At 43.9% G+C, this 18,948-nt stretch overlaps 1 protein-coding gene across 1 annotated transcript; it reads left to right on the top strand.

Annotated features, from left to right (window-relative positions):
• The first annotated feature begins 1,239 nt into the window (after positions 1–1,239).
• On the top strand, positions 1,240–6,333 carry gdf6a (growth differentiation factor 6a). The gene is made up of 2 exons (XM_068759214.1): positions 1,240–1,600; positions 5,444–6,333. Exons 1-2 carry the CDS (start codon positions 1,240–1,242, stop codon positions 6,331–6,333), a joined length of 1,251 nt encoding a protein of 416 aa, XP_068615315.1.
• Positions 6,334–18,948: the final 12,615 nt, after the last annotated feature.

The following is an 18,948-nucleotide window of genomic DNA, read 5'->3' as shown; positions in this document are numbered from 1 at the left end:
TTATTTAATTTATTGGAATGTAATATTTCGGATTTATTCAAAGACAATTATGTTTTCTAAAGAGTCGAATGTCTCCTTCACTGTCCAACACTTTATCAAATTATGACATTTCATTCGCATTATAAATGTAGGTAAATAAAAATCTTTCACTAATTAACTTGTGAAACAGGTTCAAAATGATGACGTTTCTTTATGACCATTTTATGCACAACGTGTCTTCGTCCTATCCGTGTCTATAATCTAATCTAATCTGATTAGTCCTTGCAGCTCTCAGGTTCTAAGACTGTGATAAGGATGAGTTTAAATGAGTTGAACTGCAAACGGACCTTCATCCACTTTGTGTATAATCTTGGACTATTCGAACTACATCTGTAATCTGCTTTGTGCTTTCAGGATAAACATGATTCTGAAATAGTTTTTTTAGGGAATAAAATTAAATTTCTGCGCGGTGGCGCGGTGGTTAGAGCCGTCGCCTCCAGGTACTCCTGTGCGGAGTTTGTCTGCGTGGGTTTTCTCCGAGTTCTCCGGTTTCCTCCCACTTCCAAAAGCATGATATTTAGGTGAATTGATTAGTCCAAATTGCCCGTATAGTGTGCGAGTGCGTGCCTGTGTTGGTTGTCCTTCTACCCCGCGATGCACTGGCGACGCATCCGAGGTGTACCACGCCCCTCGCCCATAGGATGGGCATGGGATTGGCTCCAGCAACTCCCGTGACCCGCAAAAAATGGCTGTGGATGAGACGATCGTCTCGTCTTAGATGGATGAAAGTTTGATTTCCACTTAATTGATAATCGATATAAAAAGTTGTTTTTGGAAAAAAAGAAGAAGAAAAAAAATCCCAAATTAAATTGTCTCTTCTTCTCTCTGGAAAGTGGAAACAGCGACTGGCTGCACCAACAACAACACAAGCTTTCTCTCCGTGGAGTCCCGTGTGTGTATTTTGTGGCAGCGCTTTGGCATTTTAGCGCGCGTTTGTTTGTAGGTCTGTGGCGTGGAATTGCATTGGAAGCTCTTCACTGCGCGACCATGTGGGCGTGTTTCACTCGGCGCAACGGTCTCTGCTCATGTGTGGAGTCCAGAGCGTAAAGCGCACTTCTTCTGGTGTGACCGGAGAGCGCAAAAGCAGCAACTCTCCGACCCCGACGCGAGCATCATCATCTCCCATTCTGGCGCGTCCCCGATTCCGACTTCACCAAGCCGGAAAGTGTTTGTGAACATCTCCCGATGTCTCCTCCAGCCATGGACGCACCTCGGCTCGTAACGCTCTATCTGGGTCTGCTCCTTGTTTTCTTTGGGAATATACCGTGTTTCCAGTCTGCTGCTATCATCACTCCCTCTGCGCCGAGGAGAACCCGGGGGCCCAGGATCCCTCATCAAGACGGACAGAGGGCATCAAAATTCCTAAAGGACATTTTTGCTTCTTCCCATCCCGCTGTGGGTCATCACAAAGAAGAGTTTAAGGACACTATCGTGCCACATGAATACATGCTCTCTATATACAGGACCTACTCGGCTGCGGAGAAGCTCGGACTAAACGCAAGCTTTTTCCGCTCCTCTAAATCTGCCAACACCATCACAAGTTTTGTGGACAGAGGAACAGGTTGGTTTCAGAGCGTCTGCTGCAGCTTCAGCAGCTCGGTCTTTTCTCAACTGACTGAACTAATATTGCAGCTTGTATGTGAATATGGCTGAATACTGCAGTGATGCGTAAAAAACACAGGAGGACTCGTATAACGGCAAACTTTTACGCACGTTTCAAATCCGAAATAAACGTCTGCAAACATATTTGCGCGCACAAAATGTTGCTAAAGAGTCCTAATATGTGTTACAGAAGAGGAGAGGATTGAAAGGTGCCGGGTTGCATGCTGTCCGGGAGTTTCGGGGTGATATTTGGACCCACTTGGCGCACAGCCGGCGAAAGATGTACCTTTTCCCGAGTATTAAGTTATATTACACTTAAATTAACCTCTGGCTTACACGACAGTAAAACACTCATTAAGACGCGTTCTAAATAAAGGCTATAAATCAGTGTTAGTGCAGCTCTTCAGTGCTCCCATGCTCCACGTGAACACTATACTATATTCCAGTTCACATGAGACCCGGTACAGGATTTATTTTTCCATCATATTCAAATATAAATATTTTGGAATTAGATATAGATCCATCTGAATACACGCCGAGCCTCTGTTGGCATTAAGGTGCCCACAGTTTGGCCCTCTTAGGAGCCGGAGGGGCCTTTCCAGGGCAGGTCGGTGTCACCAGCAGGTGTTTGGCTCAGTTAAATGTGTGTAACCAAGTGATCCGACAAGCATGCGACTACAAACACAAACACGTCTAAAACACACACGAAGACACAAACCGGGTTAATCTTTGCTGGACAAATAAGAGCTATCTTTGTGAAACTCCTCGAGCCTCAGACCTCGGACGCAGAATGCGCGCTGAAAAAGAGATCTGGTCCAAACTAGCGCTGGGGCGAAGATCACATGGTTTCCGGTGTAAATATATATATATATATATTCCTGACGCATTTTCGGTTAAATATATTTAACACTTTGTGATATCGTATCCATGAAATAAACAGAAATGAAGTGGAAAACATAAAACGCGCTTCTCGGGTTTTTGAGACGAAATAAATGATCAAAAGGCGCGCACGTCGGTGTGGCCACTTAATTCTTGCAGCGTGGAGCGATCCAACAGGAATAAGAAGAACGTTCTCCTGTGATTTTGATGTGATATGTCAGAAGGCTCTGGCCCCGAGCTGGACCCTCGGGGAGCTGCTTGGCACCGAACGGTTGATTCGGAGTGTTTGAACTCGGTGATCTGATTGAATGTTCATTCCACAACATCAAACACTCTCTCTTCTCCCATAATGCGTCGGCTACGATGGGCACATCCCCAAAAACGACGAGAAGGAGGATAAAAGAAAGAAAGACACTTCCTCCACGCTGAAGTGCTTTTTTTTTTTTTTTTTTTTTTTTAGGGAACCTCCCTTTGCGAATTACAGCAAATTATTTTTCTTTCAGTCCTCTCGGCTCGAGTGCCTTGGTTTCTTTTGGGATTCGTCCCAACATCCCACAAGTGTTGCCTTGCATTAACCTGCCGCAAGAACCTCGGCTCGGCTTCGAGTTCAATCACGCCTCTTGCGTCAGAATTGAAACGCACGCAGCTTTTCACACATAAAGTAGCAGGCTCTGCGTCTCTTTTGTGCGTATTTTTCATCCACGCATGGGACAAAATTTTTTACTGAGTAAACCTATATAATCTGTCCTTACTGCGCTTTTCACGATTTTATTGGTTCGAGAAAATTTGCTTATAAAACCAGGTGGGTGTTTCCTGAAGGTCAGAAAAGGCAAGATCAGAAAAAAATAACCCGAAAATTACTTTTGGCACTTTGGGCATCTCATTAAAGCGCAGATGGTGCGCCCCCCCCCCCCCCCCTCTCTCTCTCTCTCCCTCTCTCTCTCTCTCTCTCTCTCTCTCTCTCTCTCTCTCTCTCTCTCTCTCTCTGGATGTCAAAAATATGTTTTGCATTTGTTCGAATACAAGTAAGTTCAAACAAGAAGTCGATTCAATAAGCACTATAGTCACAGCAGTAATCTAAAGTCAAACGTCTTCTGCAGAATTGAATTTATTTTACTAAACGACGAAGGACTTTAACAGGACTCTGTTCATCTTCTGAAAGTCTCATCCTGGATATCTCTTAATAATTGCAACAGTCTTTACTCAGCCGGTCCATGCTGGGGCGTTTTAAAGGGAATGTTGTCGTTGGCAGGATTAGATGCAATATAAGAGGGGAAGTGCTTTAATGAGGAAGCTGGGAATTCAGAACTGTTAATTATTTCGTGAACTTGTTCGATTTGTTTGAGGTCTTATAAAAAAAAAAAAAGGAATCTTAATGCAGACCATACGCCGAAAGTCAGTGGAACGAGCACAAGGTTTCAATCTGTTTTACTGTTTGACTCGGGAGGGTTCACGGAGGGAAACTGACAGCTCGATTTAAATATCTCTTCAGAACAAGTTTTACAAATTATATCACAGGGGTGTCTAAATGTAGGCATGCCACTTTTATTTTTACAAAGTGCGATCAGATATTAATAGAGACAAAACCGTGGCTGCATCATATACATTTAAACCATAAAGTCTTTTCGCGAAGAACTATATTCGATGTAAATCCTTAAGTTTTTAAATACAGGGTGCGAAATTCTGACATATAATAGAGATGTATTTCCCCCTGAAATGTATGTAATTTTCCTGATAAATCCTGCAAGAAACGTGTAGAGACTGAGGAAAAACGGACCAAATTAGACAAAAACTGATCATCAATTTATTGAATCCGATCGGATTTCCAAGAAAAAAAATGAGATTTAATTTATTAGGAATGGAATAAAATAAAATTCAATATAAATATTCAGATCGTTTGTGTTGAAATTAGAAAAGTCTGACTCCCTTGTTTTTTTAACGCCTTCCATGGCATCGACTGTCATATTTCTGTCTCATTGCATCGCCTTGATGGAATATTTTTAGGCCTTCTGGCTCTTCTGCAGGGAATAATGAAATAATTGTGCCTGTTCAGCTGAATGTATAATGTTCACGGTTCTCTGGCAGCACGCAGGGGCGCTAGGCCCTTTGTTTTGTTTTGTTTTATTTATTTATTTGCGTAAAAATGCAGTTCCAACCGCATTCTGATCTTCTAACTGCTGCCTAGGTTTAAATTTAAGACTACAAAGATGGTGTAATTCCTCTCAGTAAGGGAGCTGGAATTGAACAATCATTCTGTCATCACGTAAATATAAAGCTACGACTATTCTAAACCTGCTGGTTTTGATCAAACCTGCGTGGCATCACATTTTGCCAGATTTGATTAGTTGCTGAAGTACCAAATTTATTATTATTATTTCTTTGGAACGTGCAGAATAACAACCGGTGTGTGACACGATCGTTGCTTGCTTTGCATCATAAATTCATTTTAAATAGTTCCTGTGCAACAAATGCGCATGAAATGAAATTAGGAAACTTGAGCAACTACACAATTTGAGAGAGGAAGCCTGATAGCAAGCTTTGTAAACCTAACCCATAATAAGCCCTTAGCGTGATAGAATGTAATTATCGGGAACACAATGTTAGAATTTAATCAAACCGCAGCAAATTAGCCTGCAGAGAAATAGAGGTCAGATTCTGGCTGTAATTTAGTCACGGATCGACGCTGGATAACCGGCAATGAGTTTTCCCCAATAATAAACACGGTGTTAACTGGGAGTTTTTCCAAACAGGGACTTGTCAGCTGCAGTTTGTTTCAGTGTGGACATTTGAAAAAACAAGAAAGGGAGCGGGAGAAGGCCTCTGTGGGAGAATGTGCGTCCCCCCCCCCCTCCCTTCAGCCCTCTGAACACTGTACACCCTAAGTGAATCTGACTGCAATTATTTTCTGCTTTTATCCTTGCAGACGATCTTTTGCACTCTCCTCTCCGAAGACAAAAGTATCTGTTTGATGTCTCAACCCTTTCAGACAAAGAGGAGCTGGTCGGGGCGGAATTAAGGATATTTAGGCGAGCGCCCGGGGGTTTGCAGACGGGCCGCTACGACATCCAGGTCTACCCCTGCCGCTCGGACAGACTGCTGGACTCCAGGTCTCTGGACCCGCTGGACTCCCCCAAGGCCGGCTGGGAAGTCTTGGACGTGTGGGAAATGTTCAAGGCGAACCAGCGCCATTATCACCAGCAGCTCTGCTTCCAGCTCCGCGTCACCCTCAGCAAGTCAGACGCCGACGTGGACCTGAGGCAACTGGGGCTGGACAGGGGCGGCCGGTCCCAGCGAGAGAAGGCCATCCTGGTGGCCTACACCCGCTCCAAGAAGAGGGAGAACCTCTTCAACGAGATGAAGGAGAACATCAAGTCGCGGAGGTCGACCAGCGAGAGGGGGGCAGTGTCGTTGAGGGGGGTGAAAGGAGAGGGCCCCCGTCGGAGGAGGAGGACTGCGCTCAGCAATCGTCACGGGAAGAGACACGGGAAGAAATCGAGGTCCAGGTGCAGCAAAAAGGCGCTGCACGTGAATTTCAAAGAGCTGGGCTGGGACGACTGGATCATCGCGCCCCTGGATTACGAGGCGTACCACTGCGAGGGGGTGTGCGACTTCCCCTTGAGGTCGCACCTCGAGCCGACCAACCATGCCATCATACAGACGCTCATGAACTCCATGGACCCGAACAGCACCCCGCCCAGCTGCTGCGTCCCCACCAAGCTCAGCCCCATCAGCATCCTGTACATCGACTCGGGCAATAACGTGGTGTACAAACAGTACGAGGACATGGTGGTGGAGCAGTGCGGGTGCAGGTAGCGGCCTGTATTCAGACACAGACATCAAAGATAGGTCCCAGGTTAAAGGTGTATGAAGCCCTCACGCGTCTGCATTGCTTTTACGCGCGTGACGCGCCTTCTTCAAAAGGGATTATTTATTCAGACTCCCTATTTAATTCACACTCACAGCTTCTTTTTCTCTCCCCCCCAATCCGTGCAACAAGTCATCAAACAGGCCTTTGTTTCCTGTAGGGAGTGAGACGTGTCCGCGTGGCACAAGTGCGCGATGGGAGCCCGCATTGAGCCAGACCGCGCACCTGTTCGCGCCGAAGCCGGAGAGGAGTGTCAGACTTTCCCCGTCAGCGCTTTGCTGCTGCTCTGCTGTGCGATCCTGCCAGCCATGCCGGACTCTTTTGGGTACGTGCATCCAGGCCGTAATTCTCACTGTCCAGCTGGAGTCATTATAGTCCCGAGCAAGTGCCTGCTTCTCTAGAAAAAGGGGGGTTAGAGTCTAACAGCACAAAATCACGCACGCACATTGGTCTGAGACGAAATAAGAGGTTAGGGGTTCATGCCTTCAAGAGATTTTTTTTTTTTTTTTGCCTTAATGGGGACCGTCGTGCGCCTTTGTGGACATTAAGGACACAACCATGACTCGTGAACTGGGAACCTGCTATAAGAATAAAAAAAAGCACACAAAACTGAAGCGAACTTTTTGCTGAAAAGTCTGCATCTCTAAGAAATGCACTTCCATAACTGACTGCGCCAAAGGACGTGCACGCGGCCAGAGTTTGTCTTCTCTGATGACGAAAATCTATAGGGAAAAAAAAGACTCGCAAACGAGACGATATTTAAATGCACATTAGCTTTGAATGCACTGCTGTTCATTATTTTTTTTGGAGCTGTAAATATTTGTACAGTTGAAAACTTTACAAAGTGCAACGAATGAAGAAAAGAGAAAACGGCATGTCTTTGTAAATATACCAAATGCACTCAAATCGGTATAATTTCTATTCTATAATTATTTTATTATTTGTGATGTACAGAGTTTCATGATAATCTTATATTTCGTACATGATAAGAGTAATTTAAAGTGTATTCGGATTTGTTTTTTTAAAGCAGTGGGTGGAAAATACCATTCTAAATGTCTACCTCGTAATTGCATATAGGATCTGAGTTTTGAGGTGCATTCAGTTAGAGTGTAAAGAGCTTTGACAATGATATATATATATACTTATGTATATATATATATATATATATATATACATATATTACTGGATATTATTCCACACCATTACTGTACAAATAAAATTCAAAACAAAGTCTGCTACTTCTTGTGATCAGTGAAACCCTTTTTGGTAACTTTTCCAATAATTTAAAGGCATTTCTTTGTGAAGAAATAAGAAAATAACCAATTTATTTTATGTTTATTGATTAAAGGAGAAAACGTGTCTGCATTACTAATACTTTTACAATATAGAATAACTTCCAACTGTCAAGGTTACAACCATGCATGCTATTAAAATCATTCCCCGGATAAGAATCTTAAATCACAAACTATACTACTGGACCACCTTCAAAAAATAAATACATAAATGGATGAATTTATAAAGTAAATAGAACATGTTGGACTATTTCGAGTACGCTTAGAGACTATAGAGCAAGCCAACAGTGCAGTGCACATCACAGAGCACATGCACCTTTATCCCATTCTTCTCTCTTCTCGGAAACAAATGTCATTATTCAGTGACTGCCTGGCTGAGGATTGTGCTGCAAAGCCATATAAACATATGGTGACCATCCATTTAGCAGGAAATGCACTGACTGACTGTCACTGATATGGCACTAACTGTACGAAGCCCAGCTATATGTAGCCCAATGAATTAGCCCGCCTGGGTCAAGTTTACTTAACACTTTAATGTTTCCCAATCTGCGCATGAAAAAGTTTTGAAAGAAGGGATTGCTTCCATATAGGCTATCGACCTTGGCCTGGAAACAATTAGGAAATTGCTTTGAAATGTTATATGTTGTCCAGCTCTTGTACAGTATCATGTCTCTCCCCACATGCATGCTCGGGGGAAACAGAGGATGCTAAGTGCACTCTTTAGCAGGCGCAGCAAATGACTGACACAACAAACTATTCCCATGAGTATAACCAAATGGCCCTCCAGGCAATACGTCTGGAGCACCATATAGCCGGGGTGCAGCTTCGAGCCGTGCTGTCCCCATACTGCTTAAAACCGCTATGGGAGACGGACTGAGCAGCGCCAGGAGTCTGTGCAGATGATGTTAAATCCAAACGGCTGAAAAGTTGTACAATCCAGTCTAAATTTCTAAACAGCTTCACAGAAGCGTGTAAGATAAACCTGGACTTTTTGATTTATATTTATTTGACAAGTTCCCCCGGTCTGGTGGGGGCACTGGCCTGGAGGTGAGGCTGAATGTTAAGGGAACAGTTAAATGGTGATGAAAGGGAAAGGAATGCTTTGTTTACCCGCTTCAATCCCTCACTCTCAAGTTAAATGTTCCTATAAAGTTCTTCATCACAACCACCTTATTGTCCTTTCTGCTCCGAGCAGAAGCAGAGCAAGCGAACCCCCCCCCCCCCCAAAAACCCCTAGTGTTTATTTGAAACTGTGTTTTAATATATAGGAGTCCGCGCAAACTGAAGTTGGCAAAGAGATGAGATCTTTTCATCAGAAATACAAATAATCTTGACATTGCACATCTGTGCATAGAGGCTCCTCTTTAGAGATCTGTAAGGCTGCATAACTAAACATCTCGATGTTGCTCCGGGTGGAGATCCCAGAAATCTCTCTCTCTCTCGCTCTCTTGGCTCACATGGAGGCAGTGGAAACATAAATGTTCCTCATACTTAACCTCTCCGTTATCAGTGATGTCCTCATCAGCAATAGGAAAGACATAAATCACGCTGATCCTCCAGGCAGCAAAGACTTCTAAGCAAGTAGAAATTTGTTTAAAGGGCATTAAGGAGCATTAGAAAATTTATTGTAACGACTTAGATCTCATACTTTGATTTGTTGAATGGATTCAGTTTAGCTGTGGAGAGGAGAAGAAAGGAGAGAGGAGCCCATGGAGCTGCCAAGCCCTGACTTTTAAACTGCTACTGATAAAATCCTGGAAGAACTTTTTATTTTATTTTACAGCCAATGTTTTTCACTTCACAATGTTTTTTTCTGTCTTTCTTGCCTCTAGAGGGGTCCCTCCTTCTCTGGTTTCTTCTTTTCCCCACCACCAGGGCTTGAAGTTATGCTATACTAAAGCTGGATACCTTTCTTTATTCAAGAATACAGGCTAGTGCAGGTTGGCAGTGCATCACTGGGATGCAGGATAATAAACAGCAGACTGATGCAACTTTACGCGCACATTACGGAGTGCGTCTTCATATTTGTGCGCCTGTCAGGCTGTGTAAGTGCACAGAAGGGCATCAGTGTACACACAGATGGACATGAGTGGTGCAGGAGCACAGCAGATGCCTGGAGTGACCCCTTCCGCCGCCTTTCATTGAACCACTATAGCATCAACACAAAGGCAAGGGCAGCCCCAAACATGAAATACACTTACTTGTGCATTAATGCCAGAGGCCATTACTTTTTTTTCTTTCCACCTGCCATCCATTTTTTTTTCAAACTTAAATTTGAAAAGAAGCAAGTTTGTAGATTTGAGTAAAGTAAACGAACGAGAGTCCAAACTGTTGAAATGTTGGAGGGGCCGTTTGCACTCTAGGTAGATGCTGTTAAAGTAGAGACTGATAATGACCCCATGCACAGAGCAGCCACAGTGTAACAAAAGAACTGACTGTTTCTTCTAACTGGGCATCTGCCCCTTCTTCTCTTCCTCCTCCTCCTCCTCCTCACTGGTCCTGCAGAAAGCCATCCCTCCCTCCTGTCAGACCATACGGTGACAGGAAGAGAGCAGACACCGCCACTTCACCGGAGATAACTCTCTAATTGCATTAAACTCACCCCCCCCAACTGGGCTTTTGAATTGTGAGAATGAACTTCTTGCTTACAAAGCAGATTTCAACAACATCAGAAACTTTGAAACAAATCACCGAATGAATAAAAAAAAAAGACCAAAACCCAAAGTCAACTTGATAGCCCTGCTTAGCATACCTGTCCAGCGAAGCCCGCTTTCTTTCTGTTTATTTACTAAAGGAATGTCTGAGGGTGCCCTTTCACCCCTCCTCATCCATTTACTGCCCCTGGTCTATGTTACAGATGGTGACCCGCAGGGTCCTCGCCATCCCTGATCAACACACCTTCCGAATCCCCTGCAAACCTCTGCAGAAAAGAAGATTGTCTTTTTTTTGTGTGTGTGCTCGCAGTTCATCTTTTCTCTTTTTCATTGACTGACCCTCGCTGTGTGTTGCTGTGAGGGTCTGAGTGAGCTCCAGCCAAAAGCAAATTTACTCAGTTAACTCTGACAATGCTTACGTTTGGGAGGAAGGCAAGGACGTGACCCCTTGCCCAATTGATATCTGTGGTGGGTTTGTGGCGAGGCGAGGGAAGGGTCGATGACAAGCGGAGCTGGACAAATGGTGTCCACTGGTGTGAACACTTGGCCACATGGACAAATGAAGTCTAAAATGAATTCTGTGACTTGGCAACAAAGGCGAAAGGAAAACAAATAGCAAAGAACCACCAGAGTGTCTCAGAACAGCCATTATGGCTACAAAGGAAAAGACAAGAACGCCAGAGTCAATTCCTCTTCTTTGCGTCCATGCTTGATCCGTTCACAGCAGACATAAAACGTTACACAAAAAACGCATCCAGACTTAAATTAAGACTTGGGTGGTAAAACGAGGTTTTGGTCCTGCGTGGTAAAATGAGATACACAGCCAAACAAACATGGGTCAGGGGCAATGAGTCAGCAAGGCAAGGATCTGACTTTGGGAGAGGGGGGGGTTCAGGAGGACTTGATGGACAACTCCACAACACGACTGAGGCAGAGCTTTCACTTAAATATGGTGCCTGGCCTATCTCAAAAGGTCAGAGCCCAGAACACTAACACACTACATTAATCATGAGAGGCTGCGGCTTACCTGTCTAGCATTTCAGTTGGGCCGTACAGTTAACCTCAATTACGCTTGATTACGAGGTGTGGAAGACACAGGGCCCGGGCCAGGTGTGGGGGGGGGGCAGGGGCAAAAGATCAGGCATCATCACTGATGCAACTTCAGATTAGATGTTCCTGTCTGTCACTGTGTAGAACGGATAGACTGCTTCCTCTGGGAGCAAAGTTTTTTTTTGCCTCCGTCTAAGCTTCATTCCATTTTATATATATATATATATATATATATAACCAGACATTATCTCTGTGGAACATGAACGCATACACTAAAGCATTACGCGGAGCACCAAAGAGAGCCAAAGGCTTCATGCTGTCACAGCCCCCCCGCCCCCCCCTTCTTGGTAATTGCCCCATTATGGTGGTGGATGGAGCCATTACAGATGTTTTATGATGGAACCATTTTCATTTTGTCTTCCCAATGAGGGACAGATTTACGGAGCAGTGCATTCTTCCATTCAGGGGTAAAAAAAAAAAGCCAAAAAACAAAAAACCCACCACTGCGTTCCCTAATGCACGAACACACACATGCCTGCTCACTTGTGTTTAGACAGACCAGGGACTGAAGTGCATGTTAATGTGTGGTTATCTCGTATGTGACAGTGCCGACCACGAGCCTGACCTGTCCCACCTTCACCGGGCTCGCTGTCCAAGGGTGTTGGCAAGCAGCTCAGGATGAATAAATGTTTGATGGCGCTGTGGAACAGGGCACACTTCCAGGATAGTTGTAAGCCTCTTTCCCAAGAAGGGGGGATGGGTTGGGGCTGTGGTGGTGGTGGTGGGGGGGTGCCTCTAGTGAAGGGAAGCAGCAGGCCACGAGTAAAACCAAGTCTGATGCTTTCTCACCAAATGCGACGAAAAGGAACCATCATAAAGACCAAAGTAAACACCAGTTAGCGTTTCAAAATTAATCTCGTTTCGCTCACGGTGATGGGTTTGAAGTGCAGCGCGGTTTCTTTCCAGAGGCTGCTTTTGGTGTGGTTCCCCAGAGTTCCTATTTGGAAAACAAATCTTTAGCTCAGTGGCTTTTATGCCAAGTAAAATATTGGCCATAAATTGGGGCCTGAATATGCCGTCTAATTACAAGGCTGTGGTCTGAAAATTCACCCTGCAACTCAAGGCTACAATTATTAAGGTTAACAATAGGGGCACGAGGGTGCAGATTGAGCAGCTTCAAAGAGATCGGGCTTATTCTATGACTCGCTTAATTGGCAAAAAATACTTTCTTGAAACAGGTGGAGGTCCCTCTCTGTGCTGGGAAGAGTTTCCTCTTCCCAGCACAAACTATCCAAAGTTGTCAGATACAAGTCCTTTTAACAAACAAGGTCAGCGGAGAATCACTCATTATTAATCATTTACCAGAGACACACAAAGAGAGCCGGAGGGACCAGATAGCCCCGGGGACCTGGGGGGGGGGGGGGGGGGTTGCGAGGGGGAAACGCTGCTTCATCGTGTTACACACTGATATTTCCGACACCCTGTCAAAACGAACTGATGAATGATTTTCACATTGTAATGATCGTCTCAGACAAGACGCCCTCATCTTCCCATTCCTGAACATCTGTCTCATTGTCGTGGCTCGGGACATGGCGTCCGCTGCAGCTGTCTGAACTAAATCAGGAACATCGGACCTGGATGAAAATCCAGGGGGGGGGGGGGATGGGGCGTTGAATAAATGATATATGGCTGTCGATGTCTGAGGCTATAGTTTCCTGTCACTTGTCTCAAATACCTCTTTTTCACTACAACATAAATTCTGTCACTCTGGCACGAGGAATGGAGTGAGGTTTGTTTGACCAGATGTAACTTTATCAGGGACTCTCTGTCTCCCTCTCTATACTGGTGTCTCTCACATCTCTTAGGCCAGTCACAAAAAAAAGTCAGCCTTTCACACAATATTTCTGTTTGCCGCCGTAGTCTGACCTCTTTGTGAACTGCGGTAAAGTGAAAGGCACTTTCAGCCAAGGGGAATCGGATGGCAGTAACCATATGCCTTTCAACTGATACAAAGGTGGGAAAGGGGGAGACCAAGGGTGTGTGTGTGTGTGTGTGTGTGTGTGAGAGAGAGAGTGAGTGTTTGGTGTGGTGGGAGGGGGTGTTGCATACTAGGGTGAAAAGGAAAGTGCTGTGCTGCATCTTTTTGTGTTGGTAAAGTGGTGGCGGTTGAGGACGGGGAGGTTCAGGGCAGGAGAGAGAGAGAGCGAGAGAGAGATAGAGGGGGGGGGGGGGGGTTGGGTGGATGTGGTGCTGATCTCAAGGCAACATCCGACTGACTGACTGTTGAGTTGGAGAGTTGGAGCCCTCTCATGGATGTGTGCAACGAGTAAACAGCATTCCTTTCTCTCTGTCTGACCCCCTCGGCCTCCTCTTCTTGCCGGTCTTTCTTCTCTTTCTTAAAGTCTGTCTATATTAGTAAAAGCACTTCATGTTCCAGTTTGATTCCGATGCTGTAGAGCCACTCTTCCTCTGACCTCTGGCTGACCATCAGTCTCCGTGTTACCTCTGCCAAGGAGGGAATGTTCCTGCCTGCATTGTTTTGTCTGTCTGTCTGTCTGTCTGTCTGTTCAGGATTGCTCAAAACGTTAAAACCAGATTTTTAAAAAATCACATATTTTGCAGAGGCAGGTTGCGGCCCAAGGCAGAACTTGTTTTTGGGGTTATCCGGATCATCATCTGGATCCAGAATTATATGAAAGACGTTGTTGGACAGGGGTAATTATGGGATTTTTTCCTTCGAACTTCATGGATAATTCAGACAATGCCTGGACAAAATGATGCAATGATATCCTCATACGATCTGCCACACATCAAATATCATCTGGATCTAAGTAATACTCTGGATCTGGTCTTGCAGAATGTTTTAATTTATAGGGCTTACAAAAAAGAAAAAAAAAAATCCTGACTGTGAGATAAGAAATCAGCAAATAATAATGATACAGACTCAAACTAAGATCAAACTGTAGATGAAAACTGTTCTCATGATATTGTTAAATATCTATCAAACCAACAATGAGTCCAATGTGATTCCAAATGTGATAGGGTAGGATTTCATACTGAAAGAGTCGTATTATGGGGGTCAAACTATCATGGGACTGCATTGAGGCGCAATGACATAATGGGGGAAGCCTTGGTGGAGGATTTCACTCTCTGTCTGCTGTCTAGCTAAAAATATGAACAAGTAGAAAGGCATGCAGCCGAGTGCATACCTCCTCCACGGCTGAACAATCCTGAACATCTATCTAGCCCGGCTGACCCACGGCACGCCCCTCCTAAATGTTTCATTGAGTTCGCGCTGCAGTTTTTTGCCAAATCTGGGAAAATTGTTGAAAACTGCTGTCTTGGAAAAAAGAGAAAGGAAAGAAAAAAAAACAAGATCCGCCCCCATTTTCTGGACCTAAATCAAAGTGACACCTGCTCTCTTGTCTTCAATGCTGCACCCTTCAACAAGGCTTCATGGAAATCCAACCAGTAGATTTTGCACGATCCTACAAGCAAACGCACCATTCAGCCCAACAAACAGACACTTGTAAAAAAACGACAAGTTTCTCAGTGGGGGCAAGTACAAGCTAAAGAAAACTAACGCTATAGCCAACAACACTGGCCCCAGCCTCAGGTCACCGAGGCATGACTCAGGACCTCCTGCTTTTGTTTGTTGATGTATGATGGGCTGCAAGGGGAACTTAAGTCCAGTCAGACCACATGACCTGTTTGTGGAGAAAGTGGCCTGAGATTAATTGCTAGTCGCAAAAAAAAGAGGTATTCACAATACTAACTACGCCAACACCTCTAATACACCTCTGTAAGTGTATGATAAAAACAATGTGACATGGAAGCAGGAGTTCATATAACAATATTACATATGCATCAACAAACAAACAAACAACCAAAAAGAAATAAAGCCTTTGCGTTACATGCACGGATCAGATATCAATATGATCTCGGACCACTTATTAAAGTTTGAGTTACATTTGCTGAAAAAAATGGTTTGTGCTACTTCAAGTAAGTGACAATTTAGCCCTGTTTGTTCAGGTGGACATCTCACGTTGTCCCCACAAAGAGGAAGACATCCGAAAATGTCCGAGAAATGACTGAACATTGTGCTCAAATGATTTCATTTTTCAGTAAACACAAGATTCTCATACACTTTAAACCCTGGCAACACACTGAGACAGATGCTGGTCCACCCAAAAGACAAAACACCCAGACACAAACAAAGCAGCAGTGAAGAATGCAGAGACTTGGACATTGGGGAGACCAAACAACTGCCCCACAAGCTTATGCCACAACCCAGGAGTGACAACTCCTCAGGGACAAGACTCATAATATTAATGACTCCTGAGGAGTCTTATTTTCCTGGTGGTTTCGGTGCTTCCTTTGTTTTCTGCTCCAACAGGACTATAAGTATCTGGACTCTCTACCAATCATTTAGAACTGAAGAAGCCTCTTGGATGAGAGGTGGAAGGTCTTCAATCAAACTTGAACAAGTCCATTGTCATGTTAGCCCCCCCCCTTGTTGTATTTTATGCTTCCATGCCCTCCCTTTATGTGTTGCATGATTTCCTGTGTTCTGTGTCTGACCTCTTTCCCTCTCTGATTGTCACACCTGCTCCTCATTCCCTCGTCACCCTGCCTTCTTATCCCTCCCTCTGTGTTCAGTCCTCTGCCATTTCGTTGTACCTTTTACAGTCACGTTCCAGCCTTTTTCTCAAGCCATATCCATATCCATAGCCATAGCCTTTTTTCCAAACCTTTGCCTGTTTTTTTGGACTTCGCCTTTTGCCTGCTGATTTGGATATCTTTGCCAGTTTGGACTGCCTTTCTGTGTACCGAGCTTTTTTTTTTTTTTTTTTGAATAAACTCTTCTGTTGCTCTGCCATCAGTCTGTGCCTCTGCATCTTGATTCCATACCATCTGTTCAGCGTTCTTGACATCCAGCTGATTCTTCTTTTTTTGTTTTTCTTGATTAATATCATGCTCATCTTCTTTCCTTTTGGTACAACTCATCCCGTGTGGAAGTATAGCATAGGCAGTATGCCTCATCCACATGACAGACTTTAATGTCAGCACATTTCAGTCCACTCTGTGATATGTCTCTGTACATTCAGGCTTCATCAAGAGAAAAGTGACAGGTACAGAACACAAAAACAATATAGTAATCAAAACACGACTGTGTCACAGTAATAATGTTATATTTATGTTTTATTTATATCTTAATTTTGCGCTCTATAGAAGTCAAGGGTCTGGACTTAATAGGAATTCAGTTTCTTACTCAAAGCCATGTGTCACATTTCTAAGAACTGTCTTAAACACTAATTTGCCTTGCCGTGTGCATTTCAAGGGTATTTTCACAGATTTTGGATCCAGAAATCATTTCACATAGCAACTTGTAGCCTCATTACACTTTATTGTATTTGTCTGTACTGTATAGCAGACACAGCCACTGCAGAGATATTTGCCTGCTCAGTAAATTTGATATGTGTACTCAGACCGAAAGTGAGAGCTCAGCCTCTGACTGACCACAGGACCATCAGAAACTGCAGTTCAGACCCTCTGGGACAAAGCCGATATTTTTTTTTTTTTTTTTTTGCTTTGGTTGAACATATTTTCTACTTATGCTGATTCATGTTTACCTCAAATCTGAGTGAATTTGCATGTTCATGTGCACCGGTCATGTCTGCAATTCTGTCTGAGAATGGTTCAAAAGTCAGTATATGTGGATGGAATTCAAAATTGCTGAGTATACCATTACAAAGACTATGTGGCAGTTGAGATGTGAAGAACGCCCGATTTGGCTGACCAATTTTAAAGTGAAATACATCGATTAATTTACATGCGTTGTGCTAATTCTTAAAACATACAGTATAATAAGCAAGGTTCAAGAGTCATGCGTTTATTGTCACCAAAGTTATACAAACACAGTTGAGTGAAATGGTAAATACTGTATACTGTACATAAGATACAAAGAATGCCCTGCGGTGAAATACCTCCCCTTGGATGCATGACATAAATGTGTACAGTATATGTACAGTATGTGTACACACATCGTTCACAATTAGCTGGCATACCTTACTTTAATTAGATTACATACAGAAGCAAGTATTTTGTGATATAAAAATCAAGAACAGTTGTCTTATCATTTTTAAATCATCACCAGTTCAGTGTTGACACACAACACACACACACATCTTAAAATGATTTGCTGCCTTATTAGTATGCAGTCAGTACACTCGCTGCACAGTTACAGCAGATATAGGGAGGCAGAGTGTTTAGTAGGAAAGAAGTACAGACAGGAAGAAGGTTTGTTACAGAAGCGACATGAATCTAGTCCTCTCTGTGCTCTTTGAAGAGCAGAAGCAGCTATGACAGGGTAAATGTTTCCAGAGATGTCACATTTCCACAAAATCTAAAAGGGCTCGAGCGAGCACTCATCCTTTCATGTTTGATTGTGTGTTGGAGATCCTATGATAAACAGACGAGGGTGGTGGTTGGAGGGGAAAAGGGGGTTGGGTGGAGAGGGATACGCACGCCAGCGCTCAGCCTGCTCTGCCAACAGATCCAGATGCTGTTGCAAATGAGCTCTTTGTCTACTTCAGAGGGCTCAAAATGCAAGAATTGAATTAAGATCTGAGGTTTCTCTTCAGACTTCTAGGATTGCAGCATTATTGCACTGAATCTGATTAATCTGGGGGGAAACCATTTCATCCACCCTTGTTGCTTATTTGCCCTAAACATTGCATATCCACCCTTAGATAGACACTGAACAGATGCTGCAGGGGCAGCTGTGTGCATGTGAGATGTCACATCAGAGAACAACTGGGCAAGCAGGTACGTTTAACACCATATATCCTGTGGAAGCTGAATACGCACATCCTGTAAGATCTGGGATTGACTTGGAAAAAAGAAATGCTTGGTCATCACACAGAAAAATGTTGGCTGCATTCTCTCTCTCACACACAGTAACACGCACACACTCTTCTTGTCTGTCTACATCCCTCGCCTCCACATTCCTCCCAGGCGTTGTGTCCCTGTTTGTCAGTCCCGGACCGCCGTCCTTTCCAGCGCTGCTCAAGTGTTTTGTGTCTCAACACTCTGTTAGAGAGTCATAAAATTTTTGTGGAGAAAACAGAGCACTTCCAGCTGAACCTCCGGAAAAGAGGCCGTAAAGACCATGTAAACTGAGGCAAAGAAACGGAAAGGGAGGAAAAATTATGTCCTCATAAAAATCAAATAATAAAAATACCAGAACAGTAGTGAGACGTCTTTTCGGCATTTAAAAAAAGAAATTCAACCTCTTGACATTGACGGATACAGATGCCACTCACTTATACCTGCAGAGAAATAATTGCAGTGTTTTCCGAAAGGACACGACTCACAGTTTATTAATAAAAAAAACAGTTAAGGTGTTGAAATATGAAGTACAGCTGCAAGCATCTAAAAATGAAAGAGCTCTTTGCACGAGGCTTCAGCATCTGGGGACATAAGACTGCCTCCCATTGCATTTAGCTCATGTAGAAATAGCACTCTGGCATGCACAAATAGAAACACCACAGATGCAAAGCATTTG

This window comes from Brachionichthys hirsutus, chromosome 3, assembly GCF_040956055.1.
Source record: "Brachionichthys hirsutus isolate HB-005 chromosome 3, CSIRO-AGI_Bhir_v1, whole genome shotgun sequence".
Taxonomy (NCBI): Eukaryota; Metazoa; Chordata; class Actinopteri; order Lophiiformes; family Brachionichthyidae; genus Brachionichthys; species Brachionichthys hirsutus.
The sequence above is the reverse complement of the archived record's forward strand: the minus strand, read 5'-3'. Positions and strand labels throughout refer to the sequence as shown.